The sequence below is a fragment of the Ornithorhynchus anatinus genome, chromosome 21 (genome assembly GCF_004115215.2).
Source record: "Ornithorhynchus anatinus isolate Pmale09 chromosome 21, mOrnAna1.pri.v4, whole genome shotgun sequence".
Classification (NCBI taxonomy): domain Eukaryota; kingdom Metazoa; phylum Chordata; class Mammalia; order Monotremata; family Ornithorhynchidae; genus Ornithorhynchus; species Ornithorhynchus anatinus.
The window spans coordinates 15,181,060-15,206,917 of NC_041748.1; the positions used below are offsets into that span (position 1 = coordinate 15,181,060).

The 25,858-nt window shown below is 54.7% G+C and overlaps 1 protein-coding gene across 3 annotated transcripts in view; it reads right to left on the minus strand.

Annotated features, from left to right (window-relative positions):
- CAPN15 (calpain 15) overlaps positions 1–25,212 on the minus strand; it is a 44,389-nt gene extending 19,177 nt beyond the window's left edge. The window contains exon 1 of one of the 3 annotated variants that reach the window (XM_029049301.1): positions 25,138–25,212. Coding sequence is in view for 2 of the 3 variants with exons in the window: in XM_029049299.2 (XP_028905132.2) it covers positions 11,235–11,410 (176 nt within the window). In the remaining variant the exon portion in view is untranslated. Of the gene's footprint in view, positions 1–11,234; positions 11,433–25,137 lie in introns of those variants that run through there. The other 2 variants (XM_029049299.2, XM_029049298.2) reach the window with 2 other exon arrangements.
- Positions 25,213–25,858: the final 646 nt, after the last annotated feature.

Genomic DNA, 25,858 nt, shown 5'->3' on the forward strand with positions numbered 1-25,858 from the left:
ACCCCAGGGCTTGCTGGGACTGGGGGCGGGGGAGCATTTGCAACGAGACCATAGTTGCTGCTCTACAATTCCCCAGCCCCCCTTACTTCCCCTGCTCCACAGCCTCTCCCCTGGGGGGTAGTGATAGCGGGCACTGATGACCCTTGCAGGTATCAGACCCAGGCTGCCCATGGCTCTGTGCGGGTCGCCAGACCCACGGCACATCGTGATAGTGCCCATGTGCCCCAGTGTGGGGGCTGCCCCAAACCTACGGAGGGTCTCTGGAGAACCCCTGACCTGGAGCTCCACAGCTGCAGTGCCCCCCGGGTCCCCGGGAGCTCAGGTGCCCCTTCCGAGCCATGGCAGAGGGAGACCGGCGTTGGATATGAAAGCTCCCGACAGAAAGGCATCGCCTGTCTCAGGCATACCGGATGGAGGCTGACCTCCTGGCAACCGGACAAATGGTCACCCTCGCTGCAGTAGCAACACTACTGACTCTGTTCTTTCCTGACATGGTGCAGTGGCTACAGCCCTGGTCTGGGAGTCAGGTCAGGGGTTCTAATCCTGGCTCTGCCACTTGTCTGCTGTGTGACTCTGGACAAGTCACTTCACTTCTCTGGGCCTCAGTTACCTCATTTGTAAAATGAGGATCGAGACTGTGAGCCCCACGTCCAATCTGATTAGCTTGTATCCATCCCAGTGCTTAGTACAGTGCCTGGCACACAGTAAGCGCTCAACAAATACCCTAGTGACAATGATGATGCTGGTTGGGTCCTTTGCCGGCCAGAACTGCTGCTGTCCGGGATCACCACCGGCTGGGACCCATCGCTGACCGGGGCCCCCGCTGGTCAGGACCATCGCTAGGCGGGGCCACCCCGGATCAGCAGCACCACCACTGGCAGCCGGGCCATGGGGAGGAGGAGACGGGGAGGGGGAGATAGTGCAGGCATCTGCTTTCAGCCCCTGTGGGAGTCCTCCTCCTCCCACCCCACCACCTTTCCCTGGTTCATCCCTCGCTCCAGGCTCACGTAAAGCTCTCTTCTCAAGGAAGCACCCTCTTCCCTGACTCCAGTTTCCCAGGCCACAGATAATTCAATCGCATTTACTGAGTGCTAATTGTTTGCAGAGCACTGTACTAAGTGCTTGGGAGAAGACAACATGACAATAAACAGACACATTCCCTGCCTACATCGAGCTTACAGTCTGGCCCTGCAGCTCCACCGGGAACCTTGAAAGCCAAGTCCCCAAATGCTTGGGGAAGGGGTGTGTATCTCTGAGGACCCGGGCAGATCCCACTGCTCTCGATGCTACTGTCAGTCAATCGATGGGATTTGAGGGCCCATGTGTTAGGTATTGTATTGAGAGTTTGGGACATGGACTGGACAGGCACACACTTTTGTGTGCACACCAGGCCCTATCCACAGTCTCTGCTGAACTCTGGCAGTCCCAGCTGAACTCTGGCTGGGGCGTGACAGGAAGCGACAGGAGGTGTGGGGGAAGGGGGGGAGCCCTCTCTGTTTCCCAGGCCTCCCTACCCACGTACAGCATTATTCTCTGCCAATCTCAAAGGCTGAGCCCACTCCCATCAAGCCCTGGCCAGATATGCCGCAGCCAGTGACCAAGGCCCAGTACTGAGCTTCTGTCCTGGCTGGACCGGCTGGGTACGCATCTTCCCGATGCCTCGGTTTCCCCAGCAGCCAGGGCAGTGCCCGATCCCCATAGGGTTGTTGAGGGGATAAGGTGCTACCCCCACTGAACCCGTCTCCCTCTCCCTATAGGATTAAGGCTTACAAATGCTGCAATTTAATTATTAACTCAAGTAGATATCCAGTCCTCCTCCCTTCTTCCTGTAGCCAAGCCGTGCTCAGTCCCTCCCTGGGCCGAGCCAAGGGCCTTAACTCCCAGTCACAGGAGGGCCCTGCTCCCAGCACGTTCTGTGAGCGCCAAGCTGCAGGGATGAAAGCTGCTGCCACACGCTCCCGGTATTCCCCACCACCTCCCCCAATGAACAGCAGGCCACACCGCTGCCACAGGAGCAGACACCCGCTCTCCCCTTCCATGCTTCCGAGAAGACCTCCATTCCGTCCTGCCTTCCACAGCCCCGGCGGGAATGAGGAAAACAGCTGCTGAGCGGGGCCTCCACAAATCCTGGGACAACAGGTGGCTACTGGAGCTCTCACCGTGGCTGTGGCTGGGCCATGGATTCTGAACCCCCTGTCTCCCCCCACTCCAGGCCATACTTCTCGCTGCTGCCTGGATCATCCTTCTACAAAAATTCATTCTATTGTATTTATTGAGCGCACACTTCGCTCCTCTGATGCTAACCTTCTTACTGTGCCTCGATCTCACCACTGACTCCTCGCCCAAATCCCGTCCCTGGCCTGGAACACCCTCCCTTCTCAAATCTGACAATTACTCTCTCCCCCTTCAAAGCCTAAATGAAGGCACAACTCCTCCAAGAGGTCTTCCCTAATCCTCCCCTTCCTCTTCTCTGGCTCCCTTCTGTGTCGCCTTGACTCACTTCCTTTGTCCTTTCCCCTCCCTGCCCCACAGCACTTATGTATATAGCTGTAATTTATTTATTTTATTGTCACCCCCATCTAGACTGTAAGCTTATTATGGACAGAACACGTCTGCTTATTGTTGTACTGTACTCTCCCAAGCGCTTAGTACGGTGCTCTGCAAACAGTAAGCACTCAATAAATATGATTGAGTGAATCACAAGAAGCCTGAAATTCTGCTCCTCCAGCCTACAGATTTCTACTGACTTTGGTTTTTATTCTGGATATTGGATTCTTTGTCCTTGTCCCTTACGCTGCTTTAATGATTTATTGTTCCACTGCTCCGGATGTGCTTGTCCTCTCCTGTCCTCTCCCCAGCCTATATTTGCAGACGGGGCCCCACCCTCAGCCCCTCAGCACACATCCATTATTTATTTCTATGAATGTCTATCTTCCCCTCTAGACTGCAAGCTCGTTTTGGGCAGGGGATGCTTCTTCCAACTCTGTTGTATCATATTCAACATATTCAATATACTGTGTGCTCTGCACACAGTAAGCGCTCAATAGATACGATTGAATGAATATTCTATCAATCCTCTCTTAGTCTGCAAGGCTTGTGAGGGGCAAGGACTGGATCTGATAAATCAACCAATCAGTGGTATTTCTCTAGTGCTTTATTCTATGCATTGTACTAAGCACTTGGGATCAGGTAAGTAGGTGGACCTTACAATCCAAAGGGGGAGATAGATATTTAAATAAATTACATATAAGGGAAAAGGGAAAATATAAGGATATATACATAAGTAGAGATGGAAATCCCTCTTTTCAACCACAACCACCTCACCTGCCTTCTCTCCCACACAATCACCCTATTCCTCCACAGAAACCTCCAATCTTTTGACCCCATCAGATTTTCTCAAGTCATCATGCCCCATTTAGTCTCCATACCGAACATACTGTCCCTTGACGACCCAACTGATGCGCTCAACACTACCCTCTCTACTGAACTCAACTGACTCGCTGCCCTATCCCTGCACCGATCACGTACTACTAACCCACAGCCCTGTCGGCCTCCAGTCCGCTTCCTTCATCCCTGTCAACGAACCACAGAGTGGTGCTGGTGGAAATCCAGATACCAGGCTAACCACATCAATGAGCGCTGCTGGCGAAAGTCCAAGCACCAAGCCGACCTCACACACTTCAAATTTATCCTTTCCTGCCTTAACTCTGCCCTCTCCTCCGCCAGGCAAAGCTTCTTCTCCTCCCTCATCGACACCCATGCCCGTCACCCCCGCCGATTGTTCCGGACCTTTAACTCTCTCCTTAGGCCCCCTGTTCCTCCCCCTCCCCCATCTCTCACCCCCAATGATCTGGCCACCTATTTCCTCACGAAAATCATCACGATCAGGTCTGAGCTCCCCAAAGTCACCCCTCCGCCTCTCCCCTCCCCCCCACCAACCTCCTCCCCTACTTTCCCATCCTTCCCTGCAGTATCCTCAGAGGAGATCTCCTCCCTCCTTGCAAGTGCCACCCCCTCCACCTGCACCTCGGACCCCATTCCCTCTCACCTTCTTAAAACCATCGCCCCTGCCCTCCTACCTTCCTTAACTTCTATTTTTAACCACTCAATCTCCAAGGGCTCCTTCCCCTCTGCCTTCAAACATGCCCACGTCTCCCCCATCCTAAAAAAACCCGCTCTTGACCCCACTTCCCCCTCCAGTTATCGTTCTATCTTCCTACTACCCTTCCTTTCCAAAATCCTAGAACGAGTCGTCTACAATCGATGCTTAGAATTCCTTAACTCCCATTCTCTCCTAGACCCCCTCCAATCTGGCTTCCGTCCCCTCCGCTCTACCGAGACTGCTCTCTCTAAGGTCACCCGTGACCTCCTTCTTGCCAAATCCGATGGCTCCTGCTCCATTCTAATCCTCCTTGACCTCTCTGCTGCCTTTGACACTGTCGACCATCCCCTCCTCCTCCATACCTTATCTCACCTTGGCTTCATGGATTCTGTCCTCTCCTGGTTCTCCTCTTACCTCTCTGGCCGGTCATTCTCGGTCTCCTTCGCTGGAGCCTCCTCCCCCTCCCATCCTTTAACTGTTGGAGTTCCTCAAGGGTCAGTTCTTGGCCCTCTTCTGTTCTCCATTTACACTCACTCCCTCGGTGAACTCATTCGCTCTCACGGCTTTGACTACCATCTCTACGCAGATAACACGCAGATCTACATCTCCGCCCCTGTCCTCTCCCCCTCCCTTCAGGCTCGCATCTCCTCCTGCCTCCGGGACGTCTCCACCTGGATGTCGGCCCGCCACCTAAAACTCAACATGAGCAAGACTGAGCTCCTCATCTTCCCTCCCGAACCCGGTCCTCTCCCAGACTTCTCTATCACCGTGGATGGCACGACCGTCCTTCCCGTCTCTCATGCCCGCAATCTCGGTGTCATCCTTGACTCGTCTCTCTCGTTCACCCCACACATCCTATCCGTTACCGAGACCTGCCGGTTTCACCTCTACAATATCGCCAAGATCCGCCCTTTCCTCTCCACCCAAACGGCTACCTTACTGTTACGGGCTCTCGTTATATCCCGGCTAGACTACTGTGTCAGCCTTCTCTCTGACCTCCCTTCCTCCTCTCTCGCCCCGCTCCGGTCTATTCTTCACTCCGCTGCCCGGCTCATCTTCCTGCAGAAATGATCTGGGCATGTCACTCCCCTTCTTAAACAACTCCAGTGGTTGCCTATCAACCTCCGCTCCAAACAAAAACTCCTCACTCTAGGCTTCGAGGCTCTCCATCACCTTGCCCCTTCCTACCTCTCCTCCCTTCTCTCTTTCTACCGCCCACTCCGCACGCTCCGCTCCTCTGCCGCCCACCTCCTCACCGTCCCTCGGTCTCGCCTATCCCGCCGTCGACCCCTGGGTCACGTCCTCCTGCGGTCCTGGAACGCCCTCCCTCCTCACCTCCGCCAAACTGATTCTCTTTCCCTCTTCAAAACCCTACTTAAAACTCACCTCCTCCAAGAGGCGTTCCCAGACTGAGCTCCTCTTCTCCCTCTACTCCCTCTGCCATCCCCCCTTTACCTCTCCGCAGCTTAACCCTCTTTTTCCCCTTTTCCCTCTGCTCCTCCACCTCTCCCTTCCCATCCCCACAGCACTGTACTCGTCCGCTCAACTGTATATATTTTCGTTACCCTATTTATTTTGTTAATGAATTGTACATCGCCTTGATTCTATTTAGTTGCCATTGTTTTTACGAGATGTTCTTCCCCTTGACTCTGTTTATTGCCATTGTTCTTGTCTGTCCGTCTCCCCCGATTAGACTGTAAGCCCGTCAAACGGCAGGGACTGTCTCTATCTGTTGCCGACCTGTTCATCCCAAGCGCTTAGTACAGTGCTCTGCACATAGTAAGCGCTCAATAAATACTATTGAATGAATGAATGAATAAACCTCATCCTTAACCTGCTTTAACTCTGCCCTCTCTTCCCTCAGGCAACATTTTTTCCAATTGATCAATCATATGTATTGAGCAAGGTACTAAGCACTTGGGAGAGTACAATATAACAGATTCATTCCCTACCCACAATGAATTTATAGTCTATTTCCCCATCGGCTTCAAAGCCGTCAATCACCTTGTCCCCTCCTACCTTCCCTCGCTGATTTCCTACTGCAAACCAGCCCACACACTTCACTCCTCTAACGCCAAACGATTCTCTGTACCTCGATCTTGTCTATCTCGCCGCCAACCTCTTGCTCACATTCTGACTCTGGCCTGGAACATCCTCCCAATTAATATCTGACAGAAGATCACTCTCCCCACCTTCAAAGCTTTTAGAGAGGGTACATCTCCTCCAGAAGGCCTTCCCCAACTGAGCCCTCATTTCCTCTTCTCCCACCCTCTTCTGTGCAGACCTTGGTCTTGGATTTGCACTCTTTATCCACCCCTCCCTCAGCCCCACAGCACTTATGTTTATATCCACAATTTATTTATTTATATTAATGTCTGTCTTCCCCTCTAGGCTGTAAGCTTGCTGTGGGCAGGGAATGTGTCTACCAACTTTGTTATATTGTACTCTCCCAAGTGCTTAGTACAGTGCTCTGCACACAGTAAGCACCCAATAAATAAAATTGATTGATTGGTCCTTATTTACTGCCATGCCCATTGCCCTCGCCAGTTGTTTCACATGTTTCAAACACCCAGTTCCTCCACCACCCATGTTTTGCCCCTAATGACCTGGCCACTTACTTTACTGAGAAAATTGAAACCATCAGGTTTGATCTCCCTAAAATCTCCCCAGCTCCCCTCCAGGCCCTCCCTCATCCTGCCCCTTTGATTCTCCTCCCATCTTTCCCAGCAGTATCTCTAGAGATCTCTCACCTCTCCTCAAAATCCCCCCCTGCCACCTGTGGCTCCGACCTCCGCTCTGACCTCATCTCTTCACACTTCAAAGCACTTCCTTCCTCCCTGATCATCATCTTCAACTGCTCACTTTCCAATGGCTTCTTCCCCATTGCTTTCAAACATGCTCACAGTTTCCCTCTCCTAAAAAAATAAGCCTCCCTTGAGCCCACAGCTCCCTCTAGTTATGATCCCATCTCCCTCGGTCAATCATATTTATCGAGCTCTTACTGGGTGCAGGTCACTGTATGAAACGCTTGGAGGAGTACAAACCGCAATATAACAGACATGTTCCCTGCCAACAACGAGCTTACTGTCTAGAGTCTCAGTCCTACCATTCCTCTCCAAACTCCATAAGCGAATTGTCTACACCCGCTGTCTCAAGTTCCTCTCTTCGACTTCCTCTAATCTGGCTTCCACTCCCTGCACTCCATCGAAACTGCCCTCTCTAAGGTCACCAACCAACTCCTTCCTGTCATAGTCAACAGCCTCGACTCCACCCTAATCCTCCTCAACAACTCAGCTGCCTGTGACATCCCCTTCTCCTGGAAACATTATAATAATTTGGTATTTGTTAAGCACTATGTGCCAAGTACTGTTTTAAGTGCTGGGGGAGATACAAGGTAATCAGGTGGTCCCATAGGGGGCTCACAGTCGCAATCCTCATTTTACAGATGAGGTAACTGAGGCACAGATAAGTTAAGTGGCTTGCCCAGGGTCACACAGCAGACAAGTGGGGAAGGCAGGATTAGAACCCATGACCTCTGACTCCCAAGCCCATGTTCTTTCCACTAAGTCATACTGTTTCTCTAAGCATTATCCAGCAGCCCTCGCTTCACTGATACTGTTCTCTCCTGGCTTTCCTCCTATCTTTCAGGCCACTCATTCTCAGTCTCTTTCGCGGGCTCCTCCTCTGTCCCCCATCCCCTAACTGTCAACTTCTCAGCTGCCTCCAACACCCCCTCCTCCTGGAAACATTATCTAACCTTGGCTACTCATACTGTCCTCTCCTGGTTGTCCTCCTGTCTCTCTGGTCGCTCATTCTCTGTCTCTTTCACGGATTCCTCTTCTGCCCCCCACCCCCTAACTGTAGGAGTCCCTCCAGGTTCAGTTCTGGGTCCCCTTCTGTTCCCCATCTACACCCACTCCCTTGGAGAACTCATTCGCTCCCATGGCTTCAACTACCATCTCTACTCAGGTGATTCCCAAATCTACATCTCCAGCCCCGACCTCTCTTCTCTCCTCCTCTACAGTCTTGTATTTTCCTCCTGCCTTCAGGACGTCTCGCTGACGGCTCAAACTTAACGTGTCCAAAAGAGAACTTTTTTTACCTCCCTGCCTCGGCCCCACAGCACTTAACGTACATATGCGTAATTTATTTATATTAATGTCTCTCTTGCTTCTAGATGTGGTCAGGGAACGTGCTTACCAAAGCTGTCGCACTGTACTCTCTCAAACACTTAGTACCCTCCTCTGTGTGCAGTAAGCACTCAATAAATATGATTAAGTGCTTAACACAGTGTTTTATCGCTTAGTAAGCGTGTAACGAACGCCACAATCATATTATTATAATGGTACTTCCTCAAGGCCTCCTGACAACTAGGCACTAAACTAAGCGCTAGGGAGAGTATGACAGCCACCAGACACATGCTTCCTGCCCTCCAGGAGCCTGGCGGAGTCCACTTGGGTCCAAATCGCTCTAAAACCCTCCTGGTCTGAAGGGTTTCCTCATGCCCCACTGTTCCTAATCTTCTCACTTCAGCCCCGCCCAACTCTGAAGTCCTTCAATCAAGTGCCAGACTGCAAGCACCTCTTTATTTGATTCTTTATGGGATTTGTTAAAGATTTACTATGTGTCAAACACTTTCCTAAACACTGGGGTAGACATGCGATAATCAGGTTGGAGGGCATGGACTGTGCCAAACAACCTTAGTGATGCTGCGAGAGAAGCCGTGTGGCTTAGTGGCTAGAGCCCGGGCCTGGAAGTCAGAAGGATCTGGGTTATAATCCCAGCTCTGCCACTTGTCTGCCGTGTGACCTTGGGCAAGTCACTTTGCTTCTCTGGACCTCAGTTACCTCAACTGTAATACTAATAATAATCATGGCATTTGTTAAGCACTTACTATGTGTCAGACACTGTATTGAACATTGGGGTGGATACAATCAAATCCAGTTGGACATAGTCTCTGTCCAACATGGAGCTCACAGTCTCAATCCCCTGCTTACAGATGAGGTCACTGAGGCACAGAAGTGAAGTGATTTGCCCAACATCACACAGTAGTCAAGTGGCGAAGCTGGGATTAGAACCCATGGCCTTCTGACTCCCAGGCCCAGGCTCTATCCACTAAGGCATGCTGTGCGGATTAAGAGTGTGAGCCCCATGTGGGACAGGGACTAAGTCCAACCTGGTTAACTTGTCTCTACCCGAGTGTTTAGGATAGTGCTTGGCATAAAGGAAGAGTTTAACAAGTATTAGGATTATTATTTATTATTATTATACACTGTGGTCTCCCCAGTCTGGCCCTCTGCATGCAGTAAGCGCTCAAAAAATACCGCTGGTTGAATGATTGAGTGACTCAGGAAAGAGCCCAAGCCATCCTTGTCCAGCCTCTTCTCCATCGGTGGGGCACCAGGCGCAGGGACTAGAATTTTCAGATGGGCTCCCATAAAATGCTCATCCCAGGGGCAGAGCGTTAAAACCTCAGGATCCAGAAGAGGGCCCTGGTTGGGAGCCCGGCCCCCACCTGAGGCTTCGCCCGGGGCGAGTGAGGAGGCCGCTGTCCTCGACCGTCTCCTGCTGCCCGTTAGGGGGGCTGCTCCAGGCCCTGCCCCCCATGGGGGGCACAGACTCTCTGTTCCCCTCCCCCTGACCTGGGAGTGGGGGGCTCCAGCACCCTCAACGTCCCATGATACATTCCAACAGTTCTCCCCTGCCCCCCACCCCCGCGGAACAGGTATGCCACATGCACTGTGCCCCCCCAACACCAAAGTATCACAAAGGATCAGCAACACAACGACATACCGATTACTAGACCATCTGCCATAACACATGCCCACTTACACACTGACGCACTGTACCACGGGTCAGCAGCACACCGACATACCGACTACTGTACGCTCTGCCATACGACGTTCCAGCTCCATGCCAATATACCGCACGACACGCTGGCTAGGTAGCAGCTACTATGCACTCTGCCACGCGACATACCAGGGCCACACCGACACACTACACAACACAGCGGCCAAAGAGCGTAGTGGCTGAGCCCGCACGGGTCCAGCAGGGTCCCAGAATAGGTCCGGGAATGGGCCGGGCCATGACAGCATGGAGGGAACCCGGTGGCTTTGGGATGGCTGGGGTGGGAAAGGAGGGGCCCTCTCGGGGAGCAGCTAAGGAGAACGAGATTTGCTCTGGGTTCCGGGTTCCCCACGTCTCCCCGGGCCACCGGCTCGAAGTCTGACGCTCAGCAGAAGTTTCCGAGGGAGTGGGCCGGTGTCCGACTGGGAGACCCGGAGCTCTAGGGACCGAGACCCACCATCAGGCAGAGGCCGTTAGCCCGGTGGGTCGGGGATCTGTCATGCGGAGACCACTTTCTCGTGGGGTCCCGTGCTTGGGATGGGGGACGGAGGGTTGGGGGGACAGGAGGGATGGAGAAATGGAGGAACGGGGGGTTGGGGATCTGGGGGGATGGAAGGTTGCGGGGTTGGGAGGACCGGGGAATAAGAGGAATGGAGAGATGGTGGGGACCCGGAGGGAAGGGGGTTCGGTAGGATGGGGGGCGGAGGAGGGGCAGAGGAATAGAGGGTCAGGGGCCTGGGTGTGGTTTAGTGGAAAGAGCACAGGCTTGGGAGTCAGAGGTCGTGAGTTCTAATCCCAGCTCTGCCACTTGTCAGCTGTGTGACTTTGGGCAAGTCTCTTCATTTTTCTGTGCCTCAGCTACCTCATCTGTAAAATGGGGATTAAGACTGTGGGCAAGTCTCTTAAATTCTCTGTGCCTCATTTCCCTCAACTGAAAATCGGCTGTGAGCCCCCACGTGGGACAACCTGATTACCTAGTAGCTACACCAGCACTTAGAACAATGCTTGGCACATAGTAAGCGCTTACCAAATACCATCATTATTATTCAGCAGTTGGGAGGCCGGGGGAGGGGACAGGAGGGACCTGAGGGAATGGAAGGTGGGGGATTGTGGAGGGATGGAAGAACAGGGGGTCAGGGGCCCAGAGGGTTTGGGGGATGGAGGGACGGTGGACATAGGAGATCAGGAGAGACAGAGGACGGGGGGGCCGGGGTACGGGGAGAATAGAGGGATGGGGTGGCAGCCCAAAGCTTCCCGACAGCCCCGCAGCTCCCCCGGCTCTTACCTGCGTGCCCTGGGCTGGAAGGGCGGGTGCTGCCGGGTCCCGAGGATGCCCCCCCACAGGGGCCCCCCGTGCCCGCTCCTGTACCAGCCTGCCGCCGGGGGCCCGGGGTACGGCGGGCTGGGGAAGCCGTGGTCCGACTCGGGCTCCGCGGCCAGCGAGGAGGCCGAGCTGCCCATGCTCCCCGCGGGCGGCCCGGGGCCGGGGCCGGGCGGGTGGACCGGTGGGGCGGGCGGGTGGCCACCGCAGGCATGGACGGGCGGAGAGAGCTCCCAGCGCCGTAGAGAGGGCTGGCAGGTCTGGTGCAGATGAGAGACAGAGAGAGACAGAGAGAGAGAGACAGAGAGAGAGAGAGAGAAACAAAGACGGCAACAACAAAAAAAACCAAACAACCAAAAAAAACAAAAGAAAGCAAGAGAGAAAGAGAAAAGAAACAGAGTATGACTGAAAGGAATACAGCTCCCAGATGCCTCCTAGAGAAGTTCCTTGGGGAGGGGAGGCTCCCAGCACATCCTGGAAGGATCAGACAGGTTTACGGAGCCATTTGGCGAGTAATGGAAGCCCAGCCTCTGGGCCGCTTTGGGATCTTGGGCAAGTCCCTTGACCTCTCCAGGCCTCAGTTTCTTCGTGTGAAAACGGGAGTGCGATCCTAACCCACCTCTCCCGCTCAGACTATGAGTTCGGTTGGGGTGGGGCGGACACGGACGGGGCTTGAGTCCAATCTGACCATCGTGTAATGGTTAGGAAATAACTGTGGCATTTGTTACGTGCTTGCTACGTGCCAAGCACTGTGCTAAGCACTGGGACAGGTACCATACGATCGCATCAGACAGAGTCCCCATCCCGAGAATGGGTATTTAGCCCTCAGCTCAGTGCTCTGACACCCATTAAACATTTAACAAGAACCACAATCATTACTAGCATTTTTACAAATGGTTTGGCGGCGGGAAGGGACCCTTCCTACAGAAGTCTTTGCCCACAGAACCCCCGCAAATAGCTGCCACTCCCCAATAATTGGTATTTATTCAGTGCCTATTGGGTGCAGACCACTGTACTAAAAGATTGGGAGAGTGTAAGAGTTAGTCAATCTGATGCCTGCCCTTAAGAAGCAGCAAGGATCTTGTGTTGACCAGTCTACTCCCCTGTATTCTCCCTCCCTCCCTCCCCTCAATCAATCGGTGGTATTTATTGAGCATTTATTCTGTACTGAACACTGTACTAAATGCTTAGAAGAATACAATAAAGTAATAATAATAATAATATTGGTATTTGTTAAGCGCTTACTATGTGCAGAGCACTGTTCTAAGCGCTGGGGAAGAAGTAGACATAACCCCTGCCTTTAAGGGGCAAAAAGGATCTTGCATTGACCGGTTTATCCACCTGTATTCTCCCTCTCACCCCTCAACCAATCAATGATATTTATTGCACACAGTAAGGGCTCAATAAATACGATTGAATGAATGAACTGAGTGCTTATTCTGTTCTGAGCACTATACTGAGTGCTTGGAAGAGTGTAATAGAGAACACAGACCCAATCCCTGCCTTTAAGGAACAAAAAGGACCTTGTCTTGACCAGTCTATCGTCAATATTCTCCCTTTCTCCCCTCAATGAATCAGTGGCACTTATCGAGCGCTTACTCTGCACATGGGAGAGTGCAGTGGAGTTAGCAGATGTGAACCCTGCCTTCGAGGAGCTTATAATTTAGCACAGGAGTTGGATAGTAAAATAAATTTCAGGGAGGAGGAAGCAGGGGAGGTTTTGGGCAGTGGAGGTGAGAGAGAGAAGGGGAGAGGCTCTTTACGGATCAGCCGGTGAGGGGGCTCGGCTGTCCGCAACCCGCCCCGGCGGGCCGGAAAACCTGGTTGCATCCGGGTCACGCCTGTGGTACCTCGGTTTCCCATCTGTGAAGGGTCCCATACCTCCACACAAGGGAGCCGGAAACTCGTTGCAGGCAGGGAATGTGACTGCTATATTGTTATATTGTACTCTCCCAAGCGCTTAGTACAGTGTTCTGAACACAGTAACTGCTCAATAAATATGACAGAGACGTGGCTTTGACTACAAAAGAAAGGGCTTCAGTTTTCATTCATTCTGTGATATTTTCTCAAGGGGAGAGGGCGAGAAGGAGTACCCCCAGCCTGCCCAGAGGAAGGGGATGGGAGGTAAGTCCCCCACCCCGGTCCCTTGCTCACCGGCAATAGGGGCAAAGACCCAATGGGCTCCCCAGGGCTCCTGGGGGTGGGCAGAGAGACAGCGAGAAGGGAGGGGGAGAGCACAAGGAGAGAGGTGAAAGATCTGGGTGAGAAAAGCCAATGGATACACCCCGATCCCATGGGGGAATCGGGCCACGGCCTCCAGTTCAAGAAGCGGGGGTGGCTGGAAGAGGGGGCCCACCAGCTCCATCTGAAGCACCGATTGCTTCCTCCCCCGGCGACCAGAACGGGCAGGGCCTCCTGGGCGCAACTTCTGGAGCCCGTCGCCTGGGCAACCAGATGAGCGTGCCAGGCCACGGGTACACGCACATACTCCGGCCCCCCTACCCCAAGAGGCTGCGCTTGGAAACTCTGAGGCCAGGAGACGGGGGTATATTCCAAACCCGGGAGCGGGAGGAGATGCAGCGCGGAGTGGGCCGGAGGACGAAAGCGGGCCTCGGTTACTTTGGCGGGTGAGAACGCAGGATGCTTAGAGAGCAGGCAGAGAAAGGGGTCACATCACGAGGGCGGACCCCCAGGGGAATCCAGGCCTTGAGGAGAGGGGGCAAAGGGGATCCCCCTCACCTCAGCTCTCCCCAATCCCTCAGGGCACAAGGTCAGCTGCTGGTCAGCAGAGCGGGGCCCGAGAGGCAGGAGGAAAACCGGGATCAGCACGGGGGCAGAGGGCTCAGGACCTTCATGGAGTAGTGGAAATATGACATGGGCCTAGGAGTCAGAAGGACATGGGTTCTAATTCTGGTTCTGCTACTTGTCTGCTGTGTGACCATGGGCAAGTCACTTCACTTCTCGGGGCCTCGGTTCCCTCATCTGTAAAATGGGGATTGAGAGTGAAGCCCCACGTGGAACAGGAATGTGTCCACCCCGATCTGCTTGAATCCACTCCAGCGCTTAGTACAGTGCGAGACACAGAGAGCGCTTAACAAATACCACAATTATTATTTTTACTATTTCCTTGGGGGAGATTACTCACAGTGGACAGCTCAAGACCCCTCCACCCCACCCAATTTCTAAACAGAAAAAGCCAGTTTGACCCTATCCACTTCGGCAGCTATTCTCCCCTCACCCTCCACGAAGTAAACGGGCAATGCCCCTGATCTCCTACAGGTAGTATTAGTAATATATAATAATAAAAATAATGATGATGATGATGTTTGACAAGCACTTACTATATGCCCCGCACTGTACTAAGCTCTGGGGTAGAAATGAGACAATTAGGGACACCTTCCCTGCCCCACTTGGGGCTCACAGTCCAGCGGGGAGTGAGAGCGGGAATTCAATCCCCAAAAAGAGGCCTAGAGAAATGAAGTGACTTGCCCAGGGTCACGCAGCAGAGCGGTAGATTCTGTGCTCTACGGAATCGAACCCAGGCCTTCTGACGCCCAGGCCCAGGCTTCTTCCTCTTGACTGTAAGCCCCTTAAGGGCCAGGAAGGTATCCACTGACCCTGTTGTATTGTACTCTCCCCCAGGCACTTAGTACAGCGTACTACATAGAGTGAGCACTCAATCAATACTATTGATGGATGGTTTGATTGATGCCTCCCCAGTGCACTCTGCTCTGTCTACCTCTGCTCCTTGGGCACAGCTCCTCCCCCTCCTCCTCGTCAGCCTGCGTTAATTATAATGATGAAAACACCAACGGCGCAGGCAGCGGGTATGATGTGGCTACCCTACGCCAAGCACTGGGCTAAGCGTTGGAGGAGAAGGTGCAAGATGATCAGGTCAGACACAGTCCCTCCCTATCAGGGGGCTCATTCTCTAAGAGGGAGAACAGGGGTTTTGTCCCCATTTTGCAGATGAGGAAACTGAAGCCCAGGGAGGTTTGGGGGACTTACTCAAGGTCACAGGACCGGAATTAGAACCTGGGTCTTCTGGCTTCCAGTCCCATCAATCAATATTCATTCATTCCTTCATTCATTCAATCAATCGTATCTATTGAGTGCTTACTGTGTGCAGAACACTGTACTAAGCACTTGGAATGTACAATTCGGCAACAGATACAGACAATCCCTGCCCAACAAACGGCTCACAGTCTAAAAGGAGGAGACAGACAGCAAAACAAAACAAGTAATCAGGCATCAATACCATAAAAGTAGATAAGTAGAATCATAGATATAGATTCATCGCTAATAAAATAGAGTAATAAATAATATATGCAAATATACACAAGTGCTGCGGGGAGGGGAAGGGAGTAGGGGGAATGGGGAGGGGAGGAGGGGCAGAGGGAAAGGGAGGGCTCAGTCTGGGAAGTCCACTAGTATTTACTGAGCACCTACTGCTGCAGAGCACTGCACTAAGTGCTTGGGAGAGTACGCTATAACAGAGTTGGCAGACACGTTCCCGGTCCAAGACGAGTTTACAGTCTAAAGTGGGGAAGTCCCATGCACCATCCCCTAGGCTTAGCAGCATACACTGTAGACTGTAAGCTCCTTGTTGAACTGTACCTTCCTAAGCATTTAGTACAGTGCTCTTCATGCAGTAGCACTCTGTCTCCCTCTTAGACTGGGTCCCTCATGCGGGGCAGAGGCTGTGTCTGAGCTGACCGCCTTCTGTCTCTCCCACTGTCTCGCACAGTGCTTTGGCCCAGACTCAGCACTTCCCAAAACACCCAAATTAGAGAAACAAATTCACCTCGACAATAATCAATGCCCACTGATACCCATCTGGCTTTGCCAATGCTCCCCATTTCTTCATACACACAGTTTTCACAGTTCTACTTGGAGATCAAACCCAATTTTAGAGAAGGAAAGGCAGGGGGCATGGTGCTGGAGGCGGATGGGAGAGGCCTATAAAGAAAGATCAGCATGGCTTAGTGGAAAGAGCCCGGGCTTGGGAGTCACAGGACATGGGTTCTAATCCTGGCTCCGCCACTTATGAGCAAGTCACTTAACTTCTCTGTGCCTCAGTTCTCTCATCTGTAAAAGGGGGGTGAAGACTGTGAGCCCCACGTGGGGCAACCTGATTACCCTGTATCCACCCCAGTGCTTAGAACAGTGCTTGGCACACAGTAAGCGCTTAACAAACACCATCATCATTATTATTATTATTAATGAGAGGGAGACAGAGTGAGTGAGAGAGAAAGAATAGGGTAATCTCTGTACTAAGACTGTACTAAGCTCTTGGGAGAATCCAATAGGAACAAGAAATGTCTTCTAGGACCCCTGGGAGCTGCAGTGGAGACAGGAAGAAGGACAGACAGGCAGAAAGAACCCACCAGTCTTTGCCACCAACTGAGTAAATCAAAGGCATTGATTCATTCACTCACTCATTCATTCAACTGTATTTATTGCGCCCTTACTGTGTGCAGAGCACTGTACTAAGCGCTTGAGAGTTCAATACACCAATAGACACATTCCCTGCCCACAACGAGGGCTTACTGCCCGCACTGTCCACCACTGAACTGGCCCAGAATGGTCACCCTGCCCCTGCCCGTGTCCCAGGACAGACCCGTCCAACAGCTCCGGCCCCACCGTACTGACCCCTACTCCACCTCCAGCTGGCCATGGCCCGCAGCGGTCCGGGGACGGGGGTGCAAATGAGAGGCCGGCGTTTGGGAAGCAGGACCAGGGGCCGAGCCCGCAGGCTGACGCTGTTGCCCCTGCCCCGCTGCTGGACACTCTGCAGGGCGGAGAGCTGAAGGGACGGGAAGGGCTGGACTTTACTGTGCCCGAGGCGGCGCCCTCTGGACCCAGTGGCCCGGAGCTAGCCTGGCCCACTCCTCCCAGTCTCCCGGCTGCCTTGCTCCAGCTATGAGCTCTCCGCGCCTCGACGAGGTGTTGCTGAGGCTCGGACCCGACAGACCAGGAACGTAGAGGGCCCGAGGTTGAGGAGGGTCTCGCTTGCGGTCTTGTGTTATCAGAGGGGCGGGCTGGGAAGCCACTCCACCCGCCCCCTGAGCGCAGACACAGGCGGCGGGGCAACACCTCATTTTAAAGGTGTGGAAACTGAGGCCCAGAGATATCTCAAATGCTTTAGGCGGGGGCCAGGACAGCCAAGGCCTCCCAACTTTGGTCCGATTCCTGGCCTCAGACCCTTTGCCTCCATCGTCCGCCCCCCACAAGTCTGGACCCTCCACGAGCAGAGGACGAATCACCGAGGAAAATCCACCTTCACACGAGCCCGGCCCTGGGAGTCAGAGGACCCGGGTTCTCATCCCAGCTCCACCACACGCCTGCTGTCTGACCTTGGGCAAGTCGCTTCGCTTCTCGGCGCCTCGGCTATTTCATCTGTAAAATGGGGATTAAGACTGTGAGCCCCAAGTGGGTCAGGGACTGTGTCCAACCTGATTAGCCTGTATCTGCCCCAGAGCTTAGAACAGTACCCGGCAGAGAGTAAATGCTTACCAAATACCTTGAAAAAAATCCCAAAACATGAGACCCTCCCATTAGAGTGTAAGAATGCAAGCTCTCCGCAGGTAGGGCACATGTCTTGGGGTTCTCATGGTCTTTCAGAAAAGCGCATCACACAAAGTAGGTGCCCAAAAGATACCATCCCTACTACTATTGTTGGATTTTCCCAAATGCTCAGTACAGTGTGTCATACCCAAAAGGCGTTCAATAGCTGCCAACACCATGACAACTATGCCAGCTAGCAGGGGCAAATTATTATTTTTTTTGCATCCTGGAGTGGGTCAGAAGCCTGAGAAATGAACCTCTTCTGGCATTCGGTTGTTGAGCACGGGTCCAGGAGTCAGAAGGTCAGGGGTTCTAATCCCGGCTCCGCCACTGGTCTGTTGTGTGACTTTAGGTAAGTCAAATAACTTCTCTGTGCCTCAGTTCCCTCATCTGTAAAATGGGAATTAAGACTGTGAGCTCCCTATGGGACAGGGACTGTGTCCCATCCGATTATCTTGAATCTACCTCAGTGCTTATAACAGTGCCTGGCACACAGTAAGCGCTTAACAAATAAGCCTTCTAGACTGTGAGCCGATTGTTGGGTAAGGATTGTCTCTGTTGATCAATTGTACTTTCCAAGCTCTTAGTACAGTGCTCTGTACACAGTAAACACTCAATAAATACGACTGAATGAAAACACTATAATTTTTATCACTATTTAACTGAATTTACGCCTGTTCTTTCCCTGCAGGACTCTCTCCTCTCAGTAGTATGTACTGAGCCCTTACTGTGTACTAAGCACCCGGAGACTACGAATAGAGTCAGAAGGCATAATTTTTGCTCTTGGGAAGCTTAGCCTACTGTGTAGAGCACTGTACTAAGCACTTGGGTGAGTAGGAGTCAGAAGGCATGATCTCTGCCTTCCAGAGCTTAGAGTTGATCGTATGCAGAGTACTGTGATAAGTGCTTGGGGGAGTTCAACAGAACAAAAATAATGAAGGTATTTGTTAAGCGCTTATTGTGTGTCAAGCACTGTTCTAAGTGCTGGGGCGATACAAGGTCATCAAGTTGTCCCGCATATGGCTTAGGGTATTAATCTCCATTTTACAGATGAGGTAACTGAGGCACAGAGAAATGAAGTGACTCACCCAAAATCACACAGCTGATAAGTGGCGGAGCTGGGATTAGAACCCACCACCTCTGACTCCCAAGCCTGGGCTCTTTCCACTAAACCACGCTGCTTCTCAAGTAAGTAGGCACGGCCCTTGGCCTTAAGAAGCAAGAAGGATTTTGCATTGACCAGTCTATCACCAGTATTCTCCCTCCTTCCCCTCGATCCATGGTATTTACTGAGCGCTTCCTCTGCGCAGAGCACGATGTTAAGCGATTAGAAGAGTAAAGTAGAGTCAGAAGGCATGATCCTTGCACTCAAGGAGCTCACAGGGAGACGGGGGGAGACAGCCCCAAAACTGCTTTCAGAAAGAGCAAGAAAAAATGGTTATGTAGACCAGTAAATGCTTAAATAGTAGGGAATGTGGGTCGCTATAGACAGAAGTGACTAATAAGCCCAGGAGTGTGGAAAGGACAGTAGGGGGGACGTGATCTGGAAAGATGAGAGAGATTACTTGGACCGAGGATAAAAGCTGCCCCCTCAGGCTCTCGGATACCCCTCCACAGAGGCCGGCCGGCAGGTACAGAAGCATACAGTGAAACCACCACCTTCCCGACTGACGCCGAGGTCTATTCCCATGTATTGCTCCCTGTGTACCAGGCCAAGGATAAAAGCCAATGCCGGCATCCCCCCGCCCCCTCAGAAGCCGCCCCAGCTCTCCTCCCCCGCACTCTGGGGTAGCTTCCATCCCACCCTGCCTTCCACTGCCCCGGTGGGACCGAGGAAAGCGGCCACAGAGCGAGGTCTCCTCCACACCCTGGGAAGCCCGGTAGCTGCTCAACACACAGTAAGTGCTCAATAAAACCATTGATGATAATGAGGAGGAGGAGGAAGGCATAGATCCTGGCTACCAACTCCCGCAAGCGCTCAGTACGGTGCCCGCGTGCTCGGCTGAGCCGTCCTTCGGCTGCTGCCGTGTCTGGGCTGAGCGCCCGGCCGGGAGCTGGGCTGCTCCCCGCCGTGATCCTGCCGACTGGATTTCCAGAAACGGTTTCCGCTCCCGGATGTTCCCCGGGGATTTTCTTGGAGGTCGGGCCACTGGTGGCGAGAGCCCCCGCTGGGGGACAACGGGTCGAGGGCCAGGGCTGGGGAGGGGGCGGTTGCCGGAGCCCCTGTAGGTGGGAGGTACAGCCAGGGATGGGGGAAGGTGTGGGAGCCAGGCTCCCACCGGCGAGGGGTCCCCACCAGACCCACCATCTGGAACGAAGCCTCGAACGCCAAGCCCTCTCGGGGCAAACTCTCCGACGGGGTCGGGTGAAAGCCTCCTGCCCAGCTGGCTCCCCTACTTGGTACTGGGCAGGGAGACAGAGTGGTGGGCAGACCCAGTTAGCCCACGGCGGAGCAAAGCGGCCCCACCCCACAGCCCCCGGGGCATCAGAGGAACCAGGGAATGCCTGACGGCCACGCCAGGGTGGGCACGGAGACCCCAACCTCGAACCCACTTTTGGAGAGAAGGCCGCACTTCCTGAGCCTGGGGGCTGACCGGGGGTGTCCCCTTCAGAAGTTCCCTCCCAGCTGTCCTTGCCGAAGCTCACGAAGAAGCGGGGAGGCCTGTTTGGAAGAGCCCCGGCCTGGGAGTCGGAGCACCTGGGTCCTAATTCTTGTTCCGCCACAATCCGCCGGGTGCCCTTGGATGAGTCACTTCACTCCTACGCATTTCAGTTTCCTCCCCTGTAAACTATGGACCGTTCTCACTCCGTGACCCCCATCTGGGAGGGGAGCTGCGTCTGACCTGATGGCCTTGAATCTAGCCCAGCCCTTAGCTTGGTGGCTGACAGACTGTAAGTGCTTAATCAATCAGTCAATGGTATTTACTGAGTGCTTACTGTGTCTTAAGAGTTTAGGAGAATACAACCGAGATAGCAGACACATTTGCTGCTCACAAGGAGCTTATAGTCTACAGGGAGCTTAACAACTATTACAATTACTAGCGTTATTATTATTACTATCCGTTCTTAGAACAGTGCTTGGCACACAGTAAGCACTTAACAAATACCATCATCATCATCATCAGTCCTGTTGGGTTGTATTACAGTGGGCAGAGGAAGAAGCAGAAATGGCTTTGGAAACACGGGTACGAGGCAGTGCGACCCAACGAAAGGAATCAGAAGAACCCGCCCTCGGCCCACTGGGTGACTTGGGGCAAATCGCTTTACCTCGCTGAGCCTCGGTCTCTCCATCTGTAAAATGGGGAGAAAAGATCTCTGCTCTTGCTCCCTCTAAGAGGATGAGCCCCTGGCTAGGAGAGGGACGGGGTCCGATCTGATCCTCTTGGATAGGCCCCGGTGCTTAGTGTATACTAAGCGTCGGATCGATCCCACAGATCCCATCCCTTAGCAGGTGAATGAAGCAGTGGTTGTTCCGGAGGGCTGGCGGGACTGCAGTCTCAGCAGGCTCCCCGAGGATTCCGGCTCACTGGCCCCCCGACTCGGTGCCCAGGGAGGAAGGGGTCTGGCCGTCGGGCTGGCTGATGGGGGTTGGATCTCCAGTGAGAGGCTCGAGGTGTGGGGTTGAGGGGAGATTGTGCAGAGGAGTCAGGGGAGGGGGGCACCCCACTGGCAAGGGAGACCCGCCTGGGAGAGGGACGCTCCCTCCCAGTATCCCCGGCGAGCTCCAACCTGGGCACGGCCAGAGGGGTGCCGGGGACGGGCTCAGCCCTCGCTCCTGCTCTGGGACGGCTAGTCAGAGGGAAAAGGGGAAGAGGCCCAGGTGGTGCCAAGGTTCCCTGAGCTCCCTCAAGAAGGGCAGCTGGAAGTCTCCGGCCGGCCTGTCTGTCCCACCGGACCCCGCCGTGTCCAACGGGCTCCCAGTTCTGCCACTGCAGCAGTCCAAGATAACAATGCAGGAAGGGAGTGGAGCAGAGGTCACACAAACACACACACAATCTCTCTCCAGCCCTCCCCCCTTCCACCCCGCGGGGAGTCTGGCCTCTCCCAGATCCTCTCTCCCATCGATCGACCAGATTCCACCAGTCACCTCCCCTGGGGCACACGCTGATCTTTCCCCTCCGATCCCAGGGCGTGTCCCTGGGCTTCCTGGCCCACTGAGGGGGGGGACGAGAGATCAGGACCCCAAGCTGAGAGGGGGCCAGGAGGCTGGCAGAGGCACCCGGGCCCGGCCCAGTCCCCGTTCCGGCCCGTGTCTCATCCCACCGCAGGCAGGGGAGAATATTTCTGGCCCGCTGATCCCGGAAGGGCGACTGAGGCTTCTGGTCCCTCCCTTGCAGGTGTCGAGAGACGGATGCAGCCTCGTCCTCGTCCTTGAGGACGGGGTATGTGCCCAGGCTGGGGGTGGGAAGATCAAGCAGCGTCATCTTCAACCGGTGCCCTCCAGACCCTCCGACTCTTCCGGAGGCCACCCTGCCTTTCAGTGGGGTCTCCGCCGCTGAATCGGGCTTAAGCCCCCTCCCAGTGCCGACTGAGAACATCTTAGTGTACTGCAAGACCTTTCTTTAAATGACTTTTCCAAGAGCACATATACTCCACAGAGGCCGGTGGTGTTGCTCACACAGATCTAAATCTGGCCCAAATCAGCTCCACACCCACCCAAGCCGCCGGTTCCCACACTATGGGGAGGAAGAGGGGGGGTTTTAACCCCTTTTTACAGATAAGGAAGCTGAGGCCAGAGGTTAAGTACTTCCCCTTTAAGTCATGGGTCCAGGAATAGCAACAGAGACCCTCACTCTCGGGGAGATAAGGCCCAGAGCCCCCAGCCCCCACCAGGGGCAGGCCCGGGCTAAAAGATAAGGTGGACAGGAACGATAAGAAGCTTGAGGGAACCCAGACAGGAAGAGAGATGAGGGAATCTAAGTCTTCCTCCAAACTAGATCTGGGAGGCCTGGGAGCCCGCCTGACTCCGATCTGGGGGAGCCCCCCTCCCAGTATGGAGGGAGACCCTCTCCCTCTTCCAGGGGAGATTGTCTCATTCAATAGTATTTATTGAGCGCTTACTATGTGCAGAGCACTGTACTAAGCGCTTGGAATGTACAATTCGGCAACAGACAGAGACAATCCCTGTCCACTGACGGCCTCACAGTCTAATTGGGGGAGACAGACAGACAAAAACAAGACAACTTAATCACGATAAATAGCATCAAGGGGATGTACACCTCACTAATTAAAAAAACAGGGCAATACCTGATACGGGGGAGCCTGCCTCCCAATCCAGGGGGAGACTCCCCCCGCATCCAATCCGGAGGGAGCCTGCCTCCCAATCCACACAGCCCAGCAGATGCTGGTGTCCAATAGGATTGGCCTCCAGAGGACGGACTCTCCTTCCACTGGACAACAGTTTGCAAGTGCGGGGGATCCAGGCCGCCCTCCGACCCCCCAAAATCTGCTAGAAGTGGCACGGTTTAGTGGACAGAGCAAGGCCCTGGGAATCAGAAGGTCGTGGGTTCTAATCCCGGCCCCGCCACTCGTCTGCTGTGACCTTGGGCAAGTCACTTCACTTCTCTGGGCTTCCGTTGCCTCATCTGTAAAATGGGGATTGAGACTGCGAGCCCCACAGGGGATAGAGATTGTGTCCAACTCAATCTGCCTGTATCCAGCCCTGCACTTAGTACACTGCCTGGCACATAGTAAGCGCTTAACAAATACCATCATCATAATCATCATCATTATTATTATTATGACAAGTAATTTCGGAGGCCCGGGGGTTGAGATAATGGGGTTCCTCTACCCAGCCGGAAACCAGGTCGCCGATCCAAACCTATATCGCACTCTTTCCCTCGCGGACCAGTCGAAGCCCCTCCACCGAGCAGACCTACCCAGACTTCCAGGAACGACCCCCAAATCTCCCCATTTCCGGGACACTGGAGGTGGAGTTGAGCACCCCTGTGTCAGCCACGCCGGGCCCGGACCGGAGCTGAGAGCGGGAATTAAAGTTCTTCTGGAGGCTGACGAGAGTGACCCCTCTCTAGGATCACAGGGCTCTGCCAGTCTGGTCAACCCGACTGTGCCCCTGACTTTGTGTCCCATCTCCCTGACTTGGAGGCTCACCCGGGCACCTCAGGGTTCATGCTGGACACCAGCCAGGCCCAGCACGAGGCTGGCCCGAGATCACGGCTGGCAGAGTTCGGGGCTGGGAAACGACAGAGTCCCGGGGGTTCCGCGGGGGACCTTGGCATCCCCGCCACCCCCACCCAGGGGGCTTCTCTGGGGGCTCTCGTCCCCACCCGCTCCCTCTCTGAGCTGTCCCGAGGGCGGAAGGGGAAACTAAGATCGGCCCAAGGAGGGGGAAGAGGGCGATGCCAGCAGACACGGGTCTTCCCTGCTGCCCTGGCCTGGCGGTCGGAAGGTCATGGGTTCTAATCCCCACTGAACCACCTAATAGTAATAACAATGACGGTGTTCGTTATGCGCTCGCTACATGCCAAGCACTGTTCTAACTGCTGGGGTAGATATAAGGTCATCGGTCTGTCCCACATGGGTTTCAAAGTCTTAATCCCCACTTTACAGATGAGGGGACTGAGGCCCGGGGAAGTTCAGTGACTTGCCCAAGGTCACCCAGCCGACGGGTGGCGGTGCAGGGATTAGAACCCACAACCCACCCGCCTGCTGGGTGACCTTGGGTAAGTCACTTCATTTCCTCGGGGCCTCAGTTCCCTCATCGGTAAAAGGGGGATTAAGAGGGTCAACCCCGTGCGGGACAGGGAAGGTCTCCAACCTAACTTGCGGCTCCCCCAGCGCTTAGAACAGTGCCCGGCACCCCGTAAACGCTTTCGGAGTACCCTAATTATTATGAATTATTACTGGCCCGGTCCTTCGGGGGTGGGGGGGGGTGCCCGTCCACTTGACCCTCCCCGCGAAAGGGCGGGGACCTCGACCACCTGCCCGCTGTGGGGCCTTGGGCAGGTCACTTAACTTGTCCGTGGCGCCTCCTCGGTGGAAACGGGGCCCCGCATGGGACAGGGGACTGGGTCCAACCCCCCTGGCTCGGATCGGCCCCAGCGCTCGGCACGGTGGCCGGCGACACGTTGGGCGCTTAAGAAATGCCCCCATTCTTGCGATTATTATTAATTGTCATCCTTCTCGGCCGGGCTGGGGTCGGCGGTCCTGCAGGATGGGGGTGGGGGGGGAGGACGACGAGCCCTCCCCCTCCCCCAGACACATGGACACACACACGCACGTACAGACAGACAGTCAGACGGACAGTCAGACGGACGGACGGACGGACGGACGGACTCACCTCCTCCGGCCGGCGCCTTCAGTGCAGTGCAGGGCCTTGCCCGGCCCGGCCCGGCCCGGCCCGGCCCGGGAGTCCAGAAGCCCGGGCTTACGCCGCCTCCGTAGCGTAGCCCTCCATAGGCGGCCCCGGCGGCTACGTTGAGCGGGCAGCGTAAGGGCCTCCGAGAATCGCCCGCGGAGACTACACGTCCCAGCAGGCCGCGGGGAGCCAGAGCGGAAGCTCGGACGGGAGCCGCCCCCCCGCCCCCGGGCCCGCTGGGAGTTGTAGTCCTCGGGGCCCCACGTCCTTGGGGAGCCCCGGCCCGGGGCCCTGACAGGTGGCGTGGACGGGGCACGGAGCCCCCGGATGACTTCCCGGGACTGGGGGGGGCTGGCGGGGCCGGGGATCTGGGAGAGAGGCGGCGCGGAACGTGGAGGTCTGGGCGGCGGGGGCGGGGGGGTGCAAACTACAACTCCCAGAATGCCCGGCGGGCGAGCGGGCCTCCCCAGGTGGAGGGGGCGGGAGGCGACGAGGCTCCCACAGCCGCCTCGGGCCGTGGCGGGAGGCGGGAGTTGGGGGCCCCCCCGCCCTTGTCTCGTCAGCCCCCTCCGCCGCGTCCCCTTGACCGGTCCTGAGCAGTCATTCAGTATTCATTCAATCGTATTCACTCCAAAACGAAACTGCTGCTCTTTTCCCTGCATCCTTAGGGAGGGCACTGCCCCCCCCCCCCGGCCTTCCCCGT